Here is a 22,164-nt window from a genome sequence, read left to right on the forward strand (position 1 = left end):
CAGGAGCGCACTGCTTCTTAGCAAGTAGGTAGCTGTGAGCCTGGAGAGCGGTGCGCTCCTGAAAATAAATCACGGGACAAGCCCTTTAATTCAATTTATGTTGTGCACCATTTTATTTGACCAATAAATAACAGATTAGCAGAATTTCGGGTGCTGCTAACACACTCTCCAGGAATGCATTAGGGCAAGCATAACTAGCGGATTGCCAGATATAGTGGTGCTCATCTTGAGATAAAACAGTACAAAATTATGAGCAAAAACAGCATGAAAAACTGAATGAGAGCGACACTCACAATTGATACGTGAAAATACAGCACAGTATTGTGGTCGTCATATGAGGAGACATAAAGACAGTGTCGGACTGGGGTGCCAAAGGCCCACCAGTAACATTGACTTTGGGGGACCCACTTTTCAACTGCATGCAAATATTACACTACCCTTGTTCACAAATTTCCCTATACCTCTATATAATAATAAACTGTGTATTTTGGTGAATGAATGATGGTATGCTGCTTTTTTTTCTGTTCCAAGTGAATTATGCCTAGTACTGCCCATATAGTGGAGTTGGGGCCCACCAGAGGATTTCCCTGCTGCCCTATGGGCCAGTCCGAGCCTGAATAAAGAGGAATGTAAGCGACAGCTGTTTCGCATAAACTACACTTCTTTAGGCTCAGCCGGAAAAAGCGTAGTTTACGTGAAACAGCTGTCGCTTATTTATGTCTTTATGTCTCCTCATGTGACAACCACAATAAAGTGCTGTACTTTCATGTACTAGTGGTGAGTGCCGCTCTCATTCAGTTTCAATCTGTTTTTGCTCACCATTTTATTTGCAAATTCTTATGAATGACAGTAAATCACGTCTTATAAAAGTGCTTTGTGGTTTTTAGCCCACTGAAATTGGCATCAGAAACTGTTGGCCAAATGTAAAATTCTGCCTTTTTTTACCATCCTTGGCCATTTATTGGCTGTGTTCTTTTGTGCAAAGAACTGGGTAGATGGGACAGATAATAAGTTGAAATTTCGGCATGTGATGTATTTTAGTCTGTGTTGGTCATCGGTAGCCCAGCAGTTATAGATTAACGTACATCATTACAACTAGAAATCCTATTTATACAAGCAATACATATAAAAACCCAGGATACAATGATTAGAATAGTGTAGAAGCTTCATGGCAGTAGATCACTACGTTGTGGGAAACCTCTGCTCCTGAATGGAGTAAATCTATAACACGAGGCCGATCTCATCATAGAACAGAAGTTCCTCCTGGTTCTTTATATTTCTGGGGAAGTCGACTGAGTACTTATAATACTGATGAAAAGAATAAATGGCCGTGTATAAGACAGAGAAGCTGTTTGACCGTATCCAACTTGAAGAGAAAGAGATGTCACTTAGTTGATAGATTTGTTGCCATATCTGTATTTTATCTGTTAGATGTTGAAGGCTTTGATTCCCTTGTGTCAACTGGAGAGAAACTTAGTCCTCCTACTGCTTCAAGGCCTAAATCCAGCGGGAGACGTCCACCTTCCCAGTCTCTGACGTCGTATGTATGTGCCGCAATTCATGCTCCACACAACTAAATGCTGCTCATGACTAAGGGACGGCCTATAATGCAATCTACAGAAGTGTCCTACAGAATAGGAGACCTGAGCGGCAGGGATCACTTTACACCACTGACAGACCCAGCCTTACACATTCTTCTCATTATTCTGTTTGTCCTGGTTATAAGTCGTCACTCTCCTGAACCCAGCTGGTAAATGTATAGACACGTGCAATTTTCAAGGAGTGTAAAGACTTCTCATGAGTACAGATGCCTTAAAGGGAAGGTGCCATCAAAAAAAAATTTTTTTCAACATTTGCGAAAACGTAAAGTATTATTGTTTTGATTCGTTTCTCCAATATTATCTTATTTTTTTAATGGAGTAAAATATGAAAAATAATTTAAAAAGTTTGACATGTTCCACTTTGAAACACTAGGGGGAGCCGCTACTGAAATTTGGCATGAAAACCTTGTGTAGAGCTGGCATGCATTACGACTGCTGAAAATCTGGGCTGGATTTGCTCCATGTCTGATGTCTCCTCCTCCCCCCTCCCTTTCTGGGTGTTTACAAATGGATAAGAGACAATGAAGTTTAGGAATTAGGATCTCTCACAGTGAGGAGCCATTTTGTTGTAGACACAAAGTGATACCAACACACAACTACATGCAGATCCTTATGCAGCAAGGTCTGATATTAGGCTATGTGCCCACTTTGCGTAAATTAAGCAGAAATTTCTGCATCATTTCCACATCCCCCTGCTGCGGGAAAGCACAAGCCTAATTCACATGCGTTTTCCCGCAAAACACAAGCGCAAATCCAGCGTTTTTGCATGCATTTTAGCATGCACATTGTCAAGAGCTTTCCAAGCGATATTAGCATCACTTGGAAAAGTGCTTGACAGGTTGGTCACACTGCACAGTGCTTGACAAGTGTGACCAACTTTTTACTATTGATGCTGCATATGCATGTAAAAAATAATAAGTCTCCTCACCGCTCCTCCCCGGTAGCTTTGTTCCCATAGATACAGAGCGGCAGGACCTGTGAGGACCTCACGGTCACATGACCGCAGCGTCATCGCAGGCCATTGCCACAATGCATCTCTGGGTCCGGAGGCAGCGGCGGTGAGGAGATTGTGGGCTGACAGAGGGTAAGTATATTGATATTTATTATTTTCATTATTTTTTTACAACAGGTTTTATGGTACCTGGGCCTGGAGGTGAGTCTCCTCTCCTCCAGACCCGGGTACCATACACATATTGAAGCGCACAATATACACATGGTGGGCATGGACATACGCATAAGGCGGCGATTACACCGCGTAACCGCAAAATTAATGGACATGCTACGTGTTTTTACGCAGCGATAATACGCAGCATGTGCTCATGACTTGCGTTCTCACATAGGGGACCATGGGGGGCATATATACTAGCGTTTTTCAAGTCTTTGCGCTGCGTAATTTACGTGAAAAAAACTCTTAAACGCTATGTGGGCGCACAGCCGTAGACACATAGTGATACCAACACACAACTACATGCAGATCCTTATGCAGCAAGGTCTGATATTAGAGCGTCAGCTCTGCGGCCCAGGCCTGGATATACAGGAGTATATAGTACAGAGCGGTCACTGAGGTCTGATATTAGAGCGTCAGCTCTGCGGCTCAGGCCTGGATATACAGGAGTATATAGTACAGAGCGGTCACTGAGGTCTGATATTAGAGCGTCAGCTCTGCGGCCCAGGCCTGGATATACAGGAGTATATAGTACAGAGCGGTCACTGAGGTCTGATATTAGAGCGTCAGCTCTGCGGCCCAGGCCTGGATATACAGGAGTATATAGTACAGAGCGGTCACTGAGGTCTGATATTAGAGCGTCAGCTCTGCGGCCCAGGCCTGGACTGAATATTGTCCTTGTGTTCTTACTATTTATTTTGTATATAATGTATTTAAATGTTTCAGTTTTATTTAGTAATTTGCATTTTCATTATTAATGCAAATATAAAGGGTCGCTGGTCATGTGACCTCTCATGTTATGGATTAGGTACCAGTGACAAGTAACAGTAGAATAGTGACTGCAGTTCTGGAGGTGACTGAAGGATAAGACGTGCTGTCTTATTCTTCAGTCACCTCCAGATCAGAATTCACTATTCTGTTACATGATGACACAGAATAGTGAGCGCAGCTCTGGAGGTGACTGGAGGATAAGACCAGATGTAACAGCAGAATAGGGAGTGCAGCTCTGGAGGATAAAACCAGATGTAAAACCAGATGTAACAGCAGAATAGTTACCGCAGCTCTGGCAGATAAAACCAGATGTAACAGCAGAATAGTGACCGCAGCTCTGGAGGTGACTGGAGGATAAGACCAGATGTAGCAGCAGAATAGTGACCGCAGCTCTGGAGGATAAGACAAGATGTAACAGCAGAATAGTGAGTGCAGTTCTGGAGGTGACTGAAGGATAAGACCAGATGTAACAGCAGAATAGTGACCGCAGCTCTGGAGGATAAGACAAGATGTAACAGCAGAATAGTGAGTGCAGCTCTGGAGGTGACTGGAGGATAAGACCAGATGTAACAGCAGAATAGTGACCGCAGCTCTGGAGGATAAGACAAGATGTAACAGCAGAATAGTGAGTGCAGTTCTGGAGGTGACTGAAGGATAAGACCAGATGAAACAAAAAATGAATACAAAAAAAAACCAACTGCGGCACCTTCACTTTAATGCTGTGAAAATAAGAAGGAAGCTGGGGATGGAGGAAACTCAAATGGTCCCAAAGGGTAGACTATAATAAAAAGCGCAACACAGCACTTAGCTAACATATTAGTGTTGTTCTCTAGTCAATTCATTTTCACTAAAGAAGGGGGCTGGAGGCAAGGAACCTAGATGGAAGCCCCACATGACCGGGAGGGGACAGGAGGGTGTAATTTGAACTTAAAAGGATAGGGATTGGATATAGGTTGAAGGGCGGGCATTTGAGGGGGGGGGGGATAGATAAAGCAGAAAGGGTGGGGTGAGAAACGGTCAGTTCAGAGAAGAAAGCATTGGAAAAGTCCCAGAGACAAGAACAATGGAGAAAGTCCTTTTGTGTGAAGACACTTACCAAGAATATGGAAACTGTAGATTCCTTGAGCGCAAGACTGAGGGAGGCTGCAAGATCCAGAAGTGGAGGGTGGCTGGAGTCCCAGCTGTCTGGATTGCTGGGGAGTGATGGGGCAGAAGCACCTCCATCAAGATCTGGAAGGGCCAGCAGGAGGACGAGGCCCCCCGTTAGGATTTCTCCGGACACGGTTAGTGCGGGCAGCAGGCGCAGGCCGCGGAGCCCCTCAGGGGACCCTGCGTCCGGTGAGCGTGTTGTTGGAACTCCCCGTCAGCATGCCCGCCGCGGCAGGAATCCGCCTAGCCGCCCTGTGGGCTCCATCTGCAGTGTATCGCAGTCCTCAACTGAAAGAACCCGGTCGGCTGTGCTGCGGCCTGCTCCGGTGTCACGCCGCAATACCAGGGCCCGGGCCGCGCCAGAAGCAATGCCCACGATACAGCCACGTCAGCTTCCGGTGGGCAGGACATCACCGGAAGTGCTAGCAACGTCACTTCCGGAACCGGCATCACGTGACGGGGCTACTCAGGAAGTCTTCGACGGAGATATGCACATGCCCCCCAGTTCAAGAAAAGGCACCAATTCAAAGCGCCGTGACCACAGAGGACGCGTAGCGGGGGGAGCAGCAGAAGGATCATTTGCACGGCAGGTACACGTGGCGATGCTCCAGTCGGGGTGCCTGCTAGAAACAATGGGACAGGGATGCAGCAGCAGAATTTCACGGGCAGGCAGCGGCAATTTGAAGATCTGCTGCCTGGCTCGATGCAACACATTCAAGGCGGTGGAGCGGCGGGCATTAGCACTGGGATGCCTGGCAGTCAAACTTGGAACACGACAGGCCGGACACGAGAGTCGGGGTCTGGAAATCAAGGAAGGTCACGGACGGCAGGAAGGACCAGAGCCAGGATTGACTGAGGATGAGCAGCGGAGACGGCGGCGAGTGCTCAGGTCCCCCCTGGTGACGAGGAGGACAGGGGCGCGGGCCTTGCGCTGCAGCAGGAGTCGGACGGATCGGAGAGTGGGGAGGATAGAGGTGAATCCAGGCGTCGGCAGGACACAGGAATTTTGGCTGGCAGGGACACAGCACCTGCGCAGCTGGGTGAGTTTGCTTCTATGTCTTGTTTGTCGCCCGCTGGGTCATTACTGTATGAGGGAGTTGATAGGCAGTCGGCGGGGCCCAGCGGGCAAAATATTAGGGGAGGTTGCGGGTCTGATATAATGGGTCTTAGAGACATTTTGTTTAATATGTCGCAATTTTTGGCTAGAATAGATAGTGGGGGGAGTTAATCAGGGTGGATTGGCATCCGCGGCAGCGACGTGGGTGCCTAGTCAACCGGTGTCTTTGCAGGTGGGAAGCGAGATGGGCAGGTCGGGGGTCAGTGCAGACATTATACCTTCTGGGGTATCGGTTTGTGTGCAGACAGAAAAGGACAAGGCGGATAATGTAAGACTGGGCGATAGGGCAAAAGGGGAAGTTTATGTGTGCTTTGAGGGGCCGTTGGGGGCACACCTAAAAAAAGAGGTAAAGGAAAAAATTTGGCGGGATGAGTACGTAGAGATTTTTTCCCTTCTTCCATTGGAAAAGTTTAACCTGGATAAGGGAAAAAGGAATGAGAGTAGAAAAGAGGAGGAGGAGAAGCGTAGGTGGAGGTTGATTCCTCAGACGTTTGTAAATTGGTTACAGGCTTTCGCAATATTGGCTAGTGTTATTGGGGAGAAAGCTCCTGATAATTGCTCAGGCTTATTCTGCTAGCTTGATGCTATCGGGGAGGCCCAGAGGACTTACGGGGGTCAGGCGTGGTTAAGATATGATGAGCAATTTCGGCAGAGAAAAGCAGTCCGACCGGAGATCAGATGGGATCAGAAAGACATTGGGTTGTGGTTGAGGGTTATGGCTCCAGTGAGGTATGGGCAGTCCTTTCACGGGAACAACAGTAGCGGGAATCAATCAGCGGGACATGGGGGAGGTAGTAAGGGGGCGCAAAACATTAAAAAGGAAGCGGGAACTTGCTGGCAATTTAATGATGGCCAATGCAAGTACGGGAACTCCTGTAAATTCAAGCATGTGTGCTCCCATTGTAATGGAAGCTCACATAGAGCATCAAAATGCTTTAAGAGAGGAAAAGGAAAGCCGTCGGTGGTTACCGGTCAAGGGGGTTACTCCGGTGAGGGTTCACGCGATGGCCCCCTTTCTAAATAGGTATCCGGATCAGTTGAAGGCTAAAGTTATTGAGGATGGGTTTTTGGATGGTTTTAGAATACCAGCTCCTGATCATGTAGTCCCTTTTTCGGTTAAAAATTTAATGTCGGCTCACCGTTATCCAGAGGTGGTTAAGACGAAGTTAGCTAAAGAGGTTGAATTGGGCAGGATGGCGGGACCGTTTCAGGAATTGCCTAGCAACAAGGTGATTATTTCACCGTTAGGAGTTGTGCCCAAGAAAGAGGTGAATAAGTTTCGCTTGATTCAGCATTTGTCATACCCTAAAGGGCTTTCAGTGAATGATGGCATTGCGCAGGAGTTGTGTTCGGTCCAATATACATCTTTTGATGCGGCGGCACAATGGGTACGGAGGTATGGGCCAGGCTCGTTGCTAGCTAAGACTGATATTGAGTCTGCTTTTAGGTTGTTGCCAGTTCACCCGGATAGCATCCCGTTGTTGGGATGTTTTTGGGAAGGGGAGTATTATGTTGATAGATGTTTGCCAATGGGTTGTTCAATTTCGTGTTCTTTGTTTGAAACTTTCAGTAGTTTTTTGGAATGGGTAGTGAAGGACCTGGCTTCTGTGAAGTCGGTCATTCATTATTTGGACGACTTCTTGTTTATAGGTCCCCCGCAATCATTGTTGTGTAGGAATTTGTTAGGTACTATGGAGTGGGAGGCAGAGCATTTTGGCGTACCTTTGGCAGTAGAAAAGACGGAAGGCCCTTGCACAACCCTAAGTTTCCTGGACATTGTAATTGATACTGAAAGGATGGAGTGTCGGTTACCAGATGATAAATTGATTTTGCTTAAACAGGAGGTCGATAGGATCGGGAGATTGCGCAAGGTGACACTGAAGGAGTTACAGTCACTGTTAGGGCGTTTGAATTTTGCGGGCAGGATTTTGCCAATGGGTAGAATATTTTGTCGCAGGTTGGCTGGAGCAACAGCAGGAGTGCGGGCTCCGCATCATTTTATTCGCTTAAATAAAGAACACAAGGAGGATCTGAAAGTTTGGAAGTTGTTTCTGCAAAATTATAACAGAAGATCGTTAATACAGGAGGAGTTTTTGAACAGTTATGATTGTGAGATATTTACGGATGCTGCAGGAGGTGCTGGTTATGGGGCATACTGGAAAGGGCGGTGCAGTGTAGGTGAGTGGCCGAATTTGTGGAAAGAGAGGGGTCTTACGAGGAACTTGGCATTTTTGGAGTTGTTTCCTATTGTTGTGGCGGTGAATATTTGGGGGGAGTGTTTTGCCAACAGGAGAATTCGGTTTCACTGCGATAACATGGGAGTTGTATCGGTCATCAACAGTTTGTCGGCCTTGTCGCCGCCTGTGATTAGGTTGCTGAGGGAACTTGTACTTTGTTGTCTTAAGTTGAATGCTTGGATTACAGCAGTCCATGTGCCAGGTGTAAAAAATTCCATAGCAGATGCCTTGTCTCGTTTTCAGTGGGATCGTTTTCGGGCACTAGCACCAGAGGCAGAGGACGTGGGTCAAGAATGCCCTTCGCGGTTATGGCAGATGGTTATGGAGGAGTGGGACGGTTAATACAAGAGTCTATCACAAGGCAGACCTGGGCATCATACAAGGCATCGTTGCGAGTATGGCAAAGTTGGATTCGGGAGTGGGGTGGAGTGGAGAGTGAGGTAGATAGAGAGACGGCTGTGTTGTTTCTGCTGGGAAAGGGCGGCAGAGAGCGGATAGTCGATTTCAAAAGTTGGCAAGTTTGTGGCAGGATTAGCATTTGGTTTTAAATTGCTGGGTACGAAGGATGTTACGAAGGCCTTTTTGGTGAAGCAAGCTTTGAAGGGCTTTAGGAAAGGAGGTAAAGTGTTGGATAAACGTAGGCCGGTAACCTTTAGTATCTTGGAACGTTTGGGTTTGGTAATGGATAGGATTTGTTGTTCATTTTTCGAGGCCACATTGTTTAGATTGGCTTTTGCTTTGGCATTTTTTGGTGCACTAAGGGTAGGTGAATTGGTGGCACTAAGCAAGAATAAGGTTGGGGGTTTGTTTGCTGAGGATATGAGCGGTCGAGATGGGGGCATTGAATTTTGGATAAGACGGGGGATGACAGATCAATTGGGCAGAGGAAAACGTGTGGTCTTAGGTGAGGTTAAGGGATCTTTGGTTTGTCCTAGGACATGTTTAATGGCTTACTGGCAGGTTTGGTCAGGGAGGAAGGGCCCATTATTGTGTCATGAAAATGGTGAATTTTTATCGCGTTTCCAGTTTATAGCAGTGTTTAAGAAGGGTATTGCTGAGTTGGGCCTTAGCCCTGAGGTATATGGGTCACATTCCTTCAGAATTGGCACGTCATCGGAAGCGGATGGTTTGGGGTTAGGCAAGGAAGTGATAAAACGCATTGGGAGATGGAGTTCCGATCGATACCTGTCTTATGTAAGGAATTAGGCATTCGGTCTAATGTAATTATCTTTTGGTTTTAAATATTTTTGGTTGTCTTGTTGCAGGTGGAGTCCCGTTGTTAGTGTGGATTATGGGGCACTCTTTTGTCCACTGGGGGGCACTGCGGGCGGACGTGAGGCCCGACGGTAGGCAATTGGGCTTCAGCCGAGAGCAAGCCGTGGTTCTGTGGTTGGGTTTCCGAGGGATGGTGTGGAGAAGAGTACTGCCAGAGTTCCATAAAGCAGCTCATTTGGATCGGGCATCGGATATTTTAGTGCTGCACATGGGAGGGAATGATTTGGGGGCTCGACCGGTCAGGGAATTGATGAGGGACATTAAAATTGATATTTTAAGGCTATGGAGATCGTTTCCTGAGGTGTTGACTGTTTGGTCTGAGGTGGTGCCCAGAAAAACATGGAGGGAGGCCAGATCATTGAAGGGAATTAATAGGGCACGTATAAAGTTGAACAGAGCCATATCAGCTTTTGTTAACAGGAATGGGGGAGTAAGCGTACGGCATCTTGATCTGGAAGCGGGAGTTGGAGAATTTTGGGCAAAGGATGGCGTGCATTTGAATGATATACGCATCGATTTATGGGCATTGGCCATACAAGGCGGGATTGAAAGGGCTTTGGCGGTGTTGGGGCGCTCACGAGCCTGAGGTGGTCAGGGCTGTTCGTTTGTGGCGGGTGGGGGGGTTGTGGCCAAATTCATCCAAAGAGAAAATTACAGGTGCAGTGTTTTATTTGGTATGGGTGAAAAGGGGAGGGGGAATGTGAACCATGGAACCCGGGTTGGCCGTACATGGTCAAGAAGGGGGCTGGAGGCAAGGAACCTAGATGGAAGCCCCACATGACCGGGAGGGGACAGGAGGGTGTAATTTGAACTTAAAAGAATAAGGATTGGATATAGGTTGAGGGGCGGGCATTTGAGGGGGGCGTAGATAAAGCAGAAAGGGTGGGGTGAGAAACGGTCAGTTCAGAGAAGAAAGCATTGGAAAAGTCCCACCCACCCCTTTTTTCGGTTGTTTGTTAGTTTCTTTTAAATTGCATTGGAAAAGGGCGGGTTTTGTAGGAAGAAGAACAGGGAGGTCTAATAATTAGGGTGTATTAGGAGGGGTTTTATATATATATATCTATATCTATATATATATATATATATATATATATATAAAAAAATTTTAGTGATGTGTTAAGATGTCTTTGTCGCAGTGGCTGGCGGGGGGGGGTTGGGGTTCTTGGAGTTGGCACGGAAGTGTCGGTAAAAAAGGAGATTATCAAGTTACAGGCATTGGCTTGATTAAGGGGGGTGATCTGGCATTTTGGTTTTGGGGGCTCTGGACGGGGTTTTACCCTGGGAGCTTTTGGTGCCCTTGAGCTGGCGTGGTACGGCTGAGGGTAACATGGTGGTTCAAGTACAGTTTGGTTTATGCCAGATCAATTTTTTAACTCCAAGAACCCTTACCCTTGTTATTATAATGTTTATATGTTTAATATTGTTGTTTGTTAATAAAACGGCCGCTGTGGCCAAATTTATCCAAAGAGAAAATTACAGGTGCTGTGTTTTATTTGGTATGGGTGAAAAGGGGAGGGGGAATGTGAACAATGGAACCCGGGTTGGCCGTACACGGTCAAGAGTCTCTTTATAGCTGTGCTGGTAAGAATGGAGATGGCTGGCTTATTACGCATCTTCTTGTCATGTAGGAAATATTGTTACAATCAGTATACTTTTATTCACTACGATCTTTTGTAGTCCTCCCTTTCCAGTCCTGATTTCTTTGACTCTCCAAGTCCAGAAGATGACAAGGATGATATCAATCACCTGTCACAGAGACCTATAGACTCATCCAAGAAAGCCCCACGTAGTCTTACATCACAGGTAAGTAAGGGGAGCGTGCTCTCTGTTGTGGATCAATACAATTAGGACTGGGAGGGTTAAAAGTCAATGTGTAATCTTACCATGGAGGAAAGGTGTAGATGATCCATGCTTATCGGGGAGTATAGCAATATAGCTGCCTACTGTAGCTGCTCTATTTCCTGCTGCGCTGATGGTCCCTAATGTCACGGGTGTACTCTCTTCCCTTATAAAAGCTAAATAAGTAATTGTGGGAAAACCTTTTTCTAGAAGTAGATTTTTACCATTTTATCATAGATTGCATGCTTTAAGGCATTGTCCAACTTGACTAAGTTATTACCCATACATGGAATGGTGATAATTTGTTGATTAGAAATTATCAAAAAGATTTGTAGGACCCTAGTCCAGCTGCCATATTGGTAGTCCATGGCTGCCAGAGCAGAGCCCTGTGAACCTCCTCCTACCTGCTGGTGTTCCCAGTGTCTCTTCTGATCCGTAGGCCTGGCTCACTGTCATTGTTCTGGTACAACGCACACATGACGCTTAGCCAGGCCTGCCGATCAGAACAAGCACCAGGGATCCTGGCCGTTAAAAGGAGGTTCACAGAGCTCTGCTCCGGCGGCCATTGACTACTGAAGTAGTCGTTGAACAAGGATCCCGCAAATCTTTTTGATCATCTCTATTGCAGATTGCTTGAGGTCCCACTGCTGTGATTACCACACTCTGAAGATATGAGCACAGCACCACTCCATTCATTGTCTGTGGAACTCTGGCAGGCCATAGAAATTGAATGGAGCAGCAGTGCACATGCACAGCCATCACTCAAATCCTGTACATAGGTGGTAACTTGCTACTTGGGACAACTCCTTCAAAGGAATTATCCTACAAACGAGGTGCGGACATATCATTGGTGCAACCTATGGGGCCGCACAGGGGCCCAAGAGATAAGGGGGCCCATTTCTACCTCCAAAGCAGGTGCAATTTTGCATTCTTAGGAGCTCTTGGACTGCAAAGGGCCCATATATTGTTCTTGTACCCGGGCCCTTTTCTGTCTGTATACACCAGTGCTACAAACAACAGGTGATTATATGATGATGCAGGGTCCAACTGCTGGGAGTCCCACCAATCCTGAGGACTGTATTTCACATGTGAATGGAGCATTAGGGCATATGCATGACCGCCGCTCTGTTGACTGCCTATGGCACAGGTGGTCACACATACTGCTGTTCCACAAAACCATAGAAGTGAATGGAGCTGTGGTCACACACTGTGGTGCACTGCTGCTCCATATTGCAGAAATAAGACCCCTGTTCTCATGACTGGTGGAGGTCCCAGTGAACAGACCCCCAGTAATCTTACATTTATCCCCTATCTAATAGATAGCTTATGCTGCATTAGCCAAGTCAGCTCTGTACCATCTATGGGGGTCACTGTATACATTAGAATATTAAATGAAAGTGGTTTTTTTGTGTTTTTTTTCTCTTTAATCAGAGCATTGCCTATGACTGAGCTGTAATTGTGGCTGCAGTTGTGCCTGCATTTTCTTAATATCTTTCAATAATGAAGACCACCTAATAGCACATATAATACCGCTGTATTTAGGCAATGATTTACCAGCATATGGGAAATATTCATTTATGATTACTACATGTGTTCTTTTAATAATAACAGTTTTCTGTACATATTCAGTGTATTCCTGTCTTGTAGGTACCAGAGAACAGAGCTGCATTGCCCCCCAAACCAGGAGGCTTGATTTCAAGTGTTAGTTTCTCACACGGCGCTCCTGGAGCCCCATCAGCATTTCACATTGTCACCTCAAGTAGTCACAGGTCAAACTCTCCGTCCTTTGGTAGCTCCGATGCAAGACACACAGTTGAGCATGGCCAGTCATCACTAGAAGAGCTGCAGGCACAAGTCAAGGAGCTTCGAAGCATCATTGAGACAATGAAGGACCAGCAAAAGTAAGCTTTATTATACCAGATGCCGGCAGCCGGGAATTAAAGGACTTGTTCTGATTTAATGTTTTTGTGTAAAGTTTCAAAAATGTCATGGATGACTTTTTTATAATGTGCAAACCAAATGAATGGCTATCATGTCATACATAGATAGCCCGAGTCCACAAGATGGAGAGCCGCTGCTTGTCAGGGCTCAAAAAAGAGGTTCCCTGGAGGTTGTCCTCTCTAACAGGTTTTCCTGATGAAAGAAACTCTTAAAATGTCATGATACATTGTATTATTTATGGAGTATTTGTTTATTTCATCGCCTTAATAATTAATCCATACCATTTTTTCCCTCAGCGTGAATTCAGTCGAAGCTTATTTTCATCAGATCGGTGCTAAGAGACACTATAATTGTCACAGTCAGTGATTTCCATCTGGCTAAAAGAAGAATGTGCAAAAGACGAAAAACAAATCTGCAATTATGTTCAAAATATCAATTTAGCAGAGAATAGGAAGTAATTAACACAAACTATTCACACTCATCTAATAACAGCCTGTAATGGATGTTATAAGACTTCATTCAGCACATTGGAAGCAGACAATTTTGCTATACGTTCAGAAAATGGACCTTTTCTCTAAATGGATCTAAAGGTGCAGTGAGCAAATGTACAGCCATATACTTAGGTCCATTTACTATTAGCTTCCAGCATTAAAAGAAATGAGTTGAGATGCTGTTTATGACAGGGCAGAATAAAGCCTCAGACTGTGTGACTATATGATTATATTTTTGCTATAGTTTTTCATACTTTTTTACATTTAGTACATCCCAGTTTGCAAGTTCCGTGAATGTACCTATCTTTCTTCTGCTGGTATATAGTGAGATCCACTGGGAATCTAAAACATTGGGACAATGCTCTAAGAGGAGAAAAAGAAAAATGAGATCTTGTACAGTACAAGGTGTAGAAAAGGGCTCCCCAACCTGTGGCTCGCAGACCTATAATGTGTGGCTCGCGGCTGTGTGTCAGCTTGTTGCCTTAGCACCATGTCTAACAAACAGATATGAAGAGCAGGTCTCTAGTTCCTGACGTTTGTGAATAGCCCCATACAGAAGAGCAGGTCTAGATGCACATATATAAGAGGTTGTCCACTACTAGGACAACCCTTTATCACTCTGAATGTTTGCCCTCGTTAAAATAAAAACCCCTGTCCTCACCTCCCGTGCTGGCGCAGTTCCAGTGGTGTCGGCACTCACGTTCTGGGGCTCTCGTGCGGTTATGTCACGTGAGCCCTGCACCATATCAATACTGGTGTCCTAGTCCTAGTAGTGGACAACCCCTTTAAGAGTTGGAGAGATAAATGAAGTCTGGAGATGAGACTGGAGATAAGATGATACTGCTAGTTAAAGGGTTGCTTGAAGTTGGATGCAATAATGTGGTGGGAGTGCCTGCTGCGAGAATACCGAATATGAGTGCGGTGAGAACCCCTGTATGTAAGCACACTGCCTTGGTTTTATTTCTATGGGGAAGTTCTGGCTGTTATTATACCAGTAATGGGGCTCTGGGTGTAACTACTGTGGGATAGGGAGCGGGATCTGGATGTCACTAGTCGGGGGGCTCTGGTTGTTGCTCATGACCCTCTCTCAGAGCTGAATGCGATTCCCAAGGTAAGAAATGTTGGGGATCACTGATCTAGAATTACTCAGGCCTGAGTGCAAAGGGGGGGTAGATTTCTTGATGGTAGTGACTGTAGACGTCACTATGGTGGAGCATTTGGGACAGACTAGTTCTTTCTTGGTAGTGAAATTCTGGGATGCATGATATATTATAATCTATACAATCTGTGAGTTCTATTTGCCAACGATAGGTAGCACCAAAGTAATTAATTTCAATAATTTAAATGGATGGTCAGTGGAACAAAAACGTCTTTATATTTAGTGCCATATTAAAATGCGAGAAGGATGGAGTAAATTGAAATATAAGACAGTGGAGTCTCTTGGCTAATGTGATGTAGTGTCTGAAGCAGGTCGTATAGTCACTGAGCATATCACCAGAGCAGCAATAAGGAGCCTGGTGTATCTGGCAGCAGAGTAGAGGAGATGATAGGGTAGCACATGTAACTATGGCACAGCAGGGATTGACCTAGGTGTGATTATAGTGGACGCACATAAATACATAACTGATTGGTTCAGTTGATTCTCACTTGGTTGCCTGAGTCTCTCCTGGAGATGAATACTGTGTCGCATCTCCTCCTAGGGATCCAGTACAATCATCATAGTGGGTAATCCTTTTGTGGACTGTCACTGCCATGTCTCCTCAGAACCTGCCCCCTTGGGTATTTCCAGCCTCAGAGGTCTCGCAAGCCAAACAAACCAAACTCCAACCCAAAGATGAAGGGTTTTTTAGGTGGTAGGTGTAGGTTGTACCACTGGTATCTTGCAATGGGGTGAGAGCTCAACTATGAATTTGAGGCTTCAGCATCAGAATTATTCAGATCCTGTCCAGACTAGGCTTGAAACATTGGTCCATGCGTAAGCAGTAAATTCATGGGCTCTATGCTTAAACATATGTAGGCCTAGGATTATTAAGAGGCTCGATGTGGAACCCAGGATGATGTGTCCACATCAGCTGACTGTTATTTTTTTATATATATTTGTTTTTTTTGCAAATGAGCATTTGTCATCTGAACATTTGTTGCTTTTCTGGTGAACATTTGTCTGTGTCCAATATAAGCACAGGGTGATATATTAGATGAAAATTATCTGAAAATAAGATGCTTCTCTCTATGTATTATTCAGTATATGCAAATAAGACTGTGAAATAGATAATCTGTGGAGCACATATCATCTCAGATCTCAGCACAGCTTACCCCAAGCAGTATTTCAGGAGTCAGATTCCTACTCAAACTATTTGGTTATTCGGATTCTCCACATGTTTCATTGTCCTTGTTCTTCACTTTGCTGCCTTTTAAAGTATAGTTTAGTATACTCGAGGTTACCCCAGAAAATTAATTCCATCCTTCTTGTATTTTTATTTTAGAAAAGAAATAAAACAATTACTGTCCGAGCTGGATGAAGAAAAGAAGATTCGTCTTCGATTACAGGTACACAATATTTGACTTGAAGCCCTTCCGAAATAGTAGTTTGGAAATGTATGCTGTAGTTGTGCTCTGACCACAGGTTCCAGTGATATGATAAAAGTCTGAAATTCTCAGAGTCCTGTTAGTACATCATCAATCATAGGCTTACTCATTAAAACGGTGTAAAGAAAATCCAGTTGTCTTTTTTCAATAATATACTTTTTATTAAGGGATGTTTTACAAAAGAAGGGAAAGGGAAAATAAAATATGATAAAGACAGTATAGTAGTATTACAACAGTTACATCATCCTAACAAAACTTTTAACTTGGAGGAAAAATCTGGAAAAGGATAGCCGGAGAGGAAGAAAGGAAAGAAAGGAAGGAAAGAGAGAGAGGAATGGGATGGGGAAAAAAGGGAAGGATGAATGAGGAAAACAGGGGAAAGGGAGGTGAAAACAAAATAGATCATCTATAGTATAAATCCTTGTTATGGCATCACAGGATTTCAGTTTAATTATGTTAAAATAATAAATGATTTGTATACTTTCTGGCTAAAAGATGTTATTTGTTTGGAGAGGTATTCTTATTCAGGGAAAAGTATCCAGTATCCAGATCCAGAAAGACCATATAGAATAGTATTTCTTAAGAGAGCTGTTTCTTAACGCATAGGAATGTTCTAAAGAATTGTGAACTAACATCTTATCTATAATTTCTGAGATAGTAGGAACATTAACTGACTTCCATTTAGATTCAATAAGTAGCTTTGTTATAGCCAATATATGAATGGAAATATGTTTTATCTTCTGTGGGAGTAAATTTGAGTCAAGAGATAGAAGGGCTAGTTGTGGTGAAATATTAACTGTAGAGTTGTTGATTTTATTCAACAATTTAAAGATCTCTTTCCATATTAATGCAGCTTTAGAACATGTCCAAAAGATATGAAATACCGTATTTTTCGGACTATAAGACGCACCGGACCATAAGATGCACCTAGGTTTTAGAGGAGGAAAAAAAAAAATTAAGCAAAAAATGTGTTCATGATGCACTTTTAAGGGGGAGGGGGTCTTCTGCTGACACTGGTATAGGGGTAATGTTCCCCAATTCTGACAATATCCCCCATCCTGGTATATATGTCTCTCCCCTTCCTTTTATACGTGGTCCCCATCCCCATCCTGGTATGCCTGGCATCCCTCCATCCTGGTATGCATGGCACCCCTCATCCCTATCCTGGTATGCATGGCACCCCTCATCCCTGTCCTGGTATGCATGGCACCCCTCATCCCTGTCCTGGTATGCATGGCACCCCTAATCCCTATCCTGGTATGCATGGCACCCCTAATCCCTATCCTGGTATGAATGGCACAGCAATCCCCATCCTGATATGCATGGCACCCCTAATCCCTATCCTGGTATGCATGGCACCCCTCATCCTTATTTTGGTATGTATGGCCCCTCATTCTAATCCTGGTATGTATGGCCCCCTCATCTTTATCCTGTTATGTATGCCGCCCTCAGCGTTATCCTGGTATGTATGGCCCCCTCATATTTATCTTGTTATGTATGGCCCCCTCATATTTATCCTGTTATGTATGCCCCCCTCATCCTTACCCTGGTATGTATGGCCCCCTCATCCTTACCCTGGTATGTATGGCCCCCTCATCCTTACCCTGGTATGTATGGCCCCCTCATCCTTATCCTAGTATGCATGGTACCCCTAATCCCTATCATGCTGCACATTAAAAAAAAAACACTCCTACTCACCTTTCTTCTCTCCTCCAGCGCTTCATCCTGCCTGCCCACTCTGATCTCTCCATGTGAGCCACGCATGGCGTCACTACCATGCGCAAGGAGAGATCAGCTGCCGGAAGTCACTGCTCCCAATGCCGGTACTGTGTGCACGGGGAGCAGTGACTTCATGCTCCTTCATAGCCGACACACAGCGTAGCCGCGCTGCGGCTCCTGCTGCTGCCGGGCTACCGCGTGATCCTGCTTATTAAAGGGCATGAATATTCACCCCCTCTCCATGCCCATGGGCGTGGAGAGAGGTTGAATATTCATGCCCTTTAACAGCGAGCACAGGCAATTCTGGCAACAGCAGGAGCAGCGCTGCGTCTATACTGTGTGCTGCTATTAAGGAGCGTGGGGAGCACTGAATATTCATTTTCTTTAGCAGCGGGGACAATGTAGGCTGCAGCGGGCGGCTGCTGCCTCCTGTTCCCCGCTCCTCCACCGCTGCTGCTCCCCCCACACCCCACATATATATACAACCCCCCCCCTCCAACATTTGGACTATAAGACGCACCCCCCATTTTCCTCCAAAATTTTGGAGGAAAAAAGGGCTTCTTATAGTCCGAAAAATACGGTAAGTTGGCTTTTTGTCCACAGTATCTCCAACATGAATCAGAGTAGTCCACAAAGGCTTTCTTTAGTCTGGCTGTACAATTCCTCTTCTGGAAGATTATGAAAAGTTTTTAGGGAGAGGAAGTCTATCATTGATTCGTTTTCTGCTATTTTCTGCTTTGAATAATAATATTCGCTTCAGAAGAAGCCTGGATATTTGGTAGGGCAATTCCCCCTTTTATTTTTGAATAGTAACATTTTTGCAATTCTCTGAAACTTTTTTTGCCATCTATAATTTGACAGTTGTTTATGAAGAGATTTAATCCATATTTCTGGGACTAGGATAGGAATTGTTCTGAAAATATATTGTAATTTTGGTAGTATAATCATTTTGTAGATAGTAATCCTACTCATCCACGAAGTGTTAGATTTATCATAGTTGCCAATGCTTATTTGGATTTGCTTTTGCAATATGTTTAAGTTCTCATCTAGGATTTTATGTAAAAGGTTAGTGAATTTGATTCCAAAATAGCGATTATGGGATTTTTCCATTAATTTTGTAAATTGATAATCTAAGAAAAAAATTAACATTTTTGATTTTTTTGGCATTTATTTTATAATTGGAAACCGCTGAAATTTCTTTGATATTTTGGGTAATAACTCTTAGTGAGTTGATAGCGTCAGTAATGGAAATGAACGTGTCAACCGCAAATAAACTAATTTCATGTTGTCTAAAATTAAGTGGGATTCCCTTTATGAGGTCGTTGGTTCTGGTAATTTCAGCAAAGGGTTCCATTATGAGATCAAATAAGGGTGGAGATAATGGACTTCCCTGACGTTTACCATTAGTAATAGTAAAGGTTTTAGAGAGTAAATTGTTAATTTGGATCTTTGCTGAAGGGCATGAATAAAGAGCAGTAATAGTTTTAAGAATTTGTTCTTGAAATCCAAATTCGTTTAAAGTGGCGAACGTGAAATCCCAGTTGAGGCTAACAAATGCCTTTTCGGCTTCTAAAGATAGTAGTATGGAAGACAATTTTTGTTTTTCCACATATATAAGTAAATTTAAAAGTCTTCTTGTGTCATCTGAGGCTTGTCTTCCCTTAATAAAACCCTACTTTATCAGAATGAATTAGTATAGGCATAATTGTAATGAATCTTTCAGATATTAGCTTAGCGTATATTTTCAGTGTCTGTATTTAGAAGAGATATCGGCCTTTGGTTCGACATCTCCTCAGAATTACTATTTTGTTTAGGTATAACAACAATGGTGGCTATTCGGGATTCATTTGAGAATAGGCCATTGTTGGTCGCTTGATATAACAGAAGTTAGGGGGTTAGAGAGATGATGTCTAAATAATTTATAATATTCGGTGGGTATTCATCAAGTCCGGGGGATTTATTTTCCTGCAATTTCTTGATGGCAATATCAGTTTTGTTAGTAGAGAAAGGGGAATTTAATCATTTAATTTGCTCTGAGTTTAATTGCGGGAGTTCTTCTGAAAGGAAATTATTCATTTAATATTTAATTGGGTAGTTTCTTTATCGTCTTTCAGATTGTATAGGGAAGAATAAAATGTAGCAAATTGTTCCACTATAGCTTGCGGGTGTATGTAGTTGATTCCATCTTGGATTTAAGTTCAGCTCTAAGACTTATTATGGCAAAGTGAGTTTTTTTCCGTCGGATTTTGTTGTTGTTTTGCCACTGCCTTGCTAATCTTTTGGGTGATTTTTTTTATATATTTTCTTTTGTTTTCCTTTTGTGTTGTGCATTGAGTTGGATAAGGATCCCTCTAAGTACTGCCTTATGGACATCTCAAATACTAGTATTTGCGCAATAAAATAATGATGTAGCCACTTATGGTTAGACCTTTAAAATGAATTTACTCTGAGGGTCTACTTTTCTTCCTTGTTCTGGATTGTGACCATTCTCGGACATATTCCGTCCGTCCTTTGGGTCTTGAATAAGGTTGGCTTTTCCATTGAAGAAGACTATGAGTCTAGCAGAAAAACACCACTATACGAAATGTTATTCGCTCTTAAGATGCTAGTTATGCCAGCAAAGGATTTTCCTAGCATATCTCTTTTGAGAAGTCCAGAAATATTTTTATTGACTGGTAAGGAGGAGGTAGATATTAATTTTTCTTTAGATAGTCCAGAAGGCGACCGGTCCTTAGTCTGGAAGAAATGTATTCTCGCAATCACTTCTCTTGAAGTGTCTCCTGACAGAAAACTAGGTTTTGGTAGCCTATGGGCTCTGTCTGTTGTCAGTTCTGCATTAGGAACCGATGGTAGTGTTTTATATATTAAGTCTTTAATATATGGAGCCATTTGTGACGGGGAAACATTCTCAAGTATTCCCCTAAATTTTAGATTGTTCCGCCTGTTGCGGTCCTCTAAATCTGTAAGTTTTAATTTTAATGTTTTAACTTCGCTTTTAAGTAAACAATGATCCTTTTCCAAAGCGTATTGTGGGCCAGATATGGGGATTTTACTTTTTTATTTGTGTCATTGATTTTCTGATTAATATCTTTTCAGTATTGTATTTAGGCTTTGGAATCCATTGACCATAATTATGTTCAGTTGTTGAATGAAAGATGAATGGAGGTCTAGCAAGTATTTTTCTGATGGAGAAAGATTAACAGGTTTCTCTTTTATTAAAATTGTGTTTGCGTTGTCACTATATCTATTAATGGGTATCAGAATAGGAGACATATCAGGAGAAGTTGTATGGTCCCTTTTAGGTCTATGTTTAGAGGGGGTCAAATTGGGAGATATGTCCTCTGAACCATCATCTGTTTCAGATGAGTGTAAGTCCTTTTTATTATCATTGTTACCCTTTATGCCACTTGCCTGCTTCTTTCTTTTATTCCTTGTTTGAGATCCACCTAATGTGAACGATGTGTCCATATTAATAGGGGCAGTACTGGAAGTATATGTAATAATATTATCAGACAGTTCCTCATCTTTGCCTGTCATCATTTATCTTGGAGCTGCGCTGTATGCTCAGTATCCAGAAGCTCTGTTATTAAACAGCGTGATTGCGGCGCGTTGCTAGTGTCTGTCAAGAGGGGATTCTCCAAGTGCAGGGACTTCTCCTGAGCTGGTAAGTAGCCCAGCTTCTGAATGACATTGGCGCTGCCCGCTCTGTTGCTGGCACGGCGCTCCGTGTCATTAGTGAGGCGTGCGGTGCTGCTCCGGGGTAGAGGGAGTTTACTCACTGCTGCTCTTCAGTGATTCCTGTCAGCGCTGGGCTTTTGCTTCCCACGGTGAGTTCCTTTCTTTTTACCTCAGGTGGAGGTAGTGGTCCCATTGCATCTTGATGGTGGGCCTCAGAGGTGGGTCCAGGACTATCTTGAAGGTCCAGGGGGTTCTTCTTTTCTTTGTACAAGAAACAGTTGTTGCTCTAAACATTCTCTATCCATTTTTATTCCAGATGGATGTCAATGAAATTAAGAAATCTCTACAATCCAAATGAGAACAATGGATATGTCACAGCCCACATCAGAAGTCCTACAATCATGAACTTTTCTTCCCTCCAAGGCCAAAATACGTTTGGTGCCAAACGATCTAAAATTTGCCTCAAACGCGACAAGCACAACAGCCGTTCACCTACCAAGGACGCCCTGGTGACTTTTCTAGCTCTCACCCACGTGGATATCGGTGGACTCCACGTTGTGCTCAAGTGTTCCTCCTCGAAACTGCGCATGAAGGA

The 22,164-nt window shown here is 43.8% G+C and overlaps 1 protein-coding gene across 1 annotated transcript; it reads left to right on the forward strand.

Annotated features, from left to right (window-relative positions):
* Nucleotides 1–1,324: 1,324 nt before the first annotated feature.
* Nucleotides 1,325–21,927, forward strand: LOC141220809 (SH3 domain-containing kinase-binding protein 1-like). Its single transcript, XM_073666410.1, has 6 exons — nucleotides 1,325–1,358; nucleotides 1,432–1,544; nucleotides 10,993–11,118; nucleotides 12,802–13,055; nucleotides 16,070–16,133; nucleotides 21,886–21,927. Exons 1-6 carry the CDS (start codon nucleotides 1,325–1,327, stop codon nucleotides 21,925–21,927), a joined length of 633 nt encoding a protein of 210 aa, XP_073522511.1.
* Nucleotides 21,928–22,164: the final 237 nt, after the last annotated feature.

This window comes from Phyllobates terribilis, unplaced genomic scaffold (assembly GCF_046119375.1).
Source record: "Phyllobates terribilis strain yellow unplaced genomic scaffold, ASM4611937v1 Scaffold_304__1_contigs__length_2301189, whole genome shotgun sequence".
Lineage (NCBI taxonomy): Eukaryota > Metazoa > Chordata > Amphibia > Anura > Dendrobatidae > Phyllobates > Phyllobates terribilis.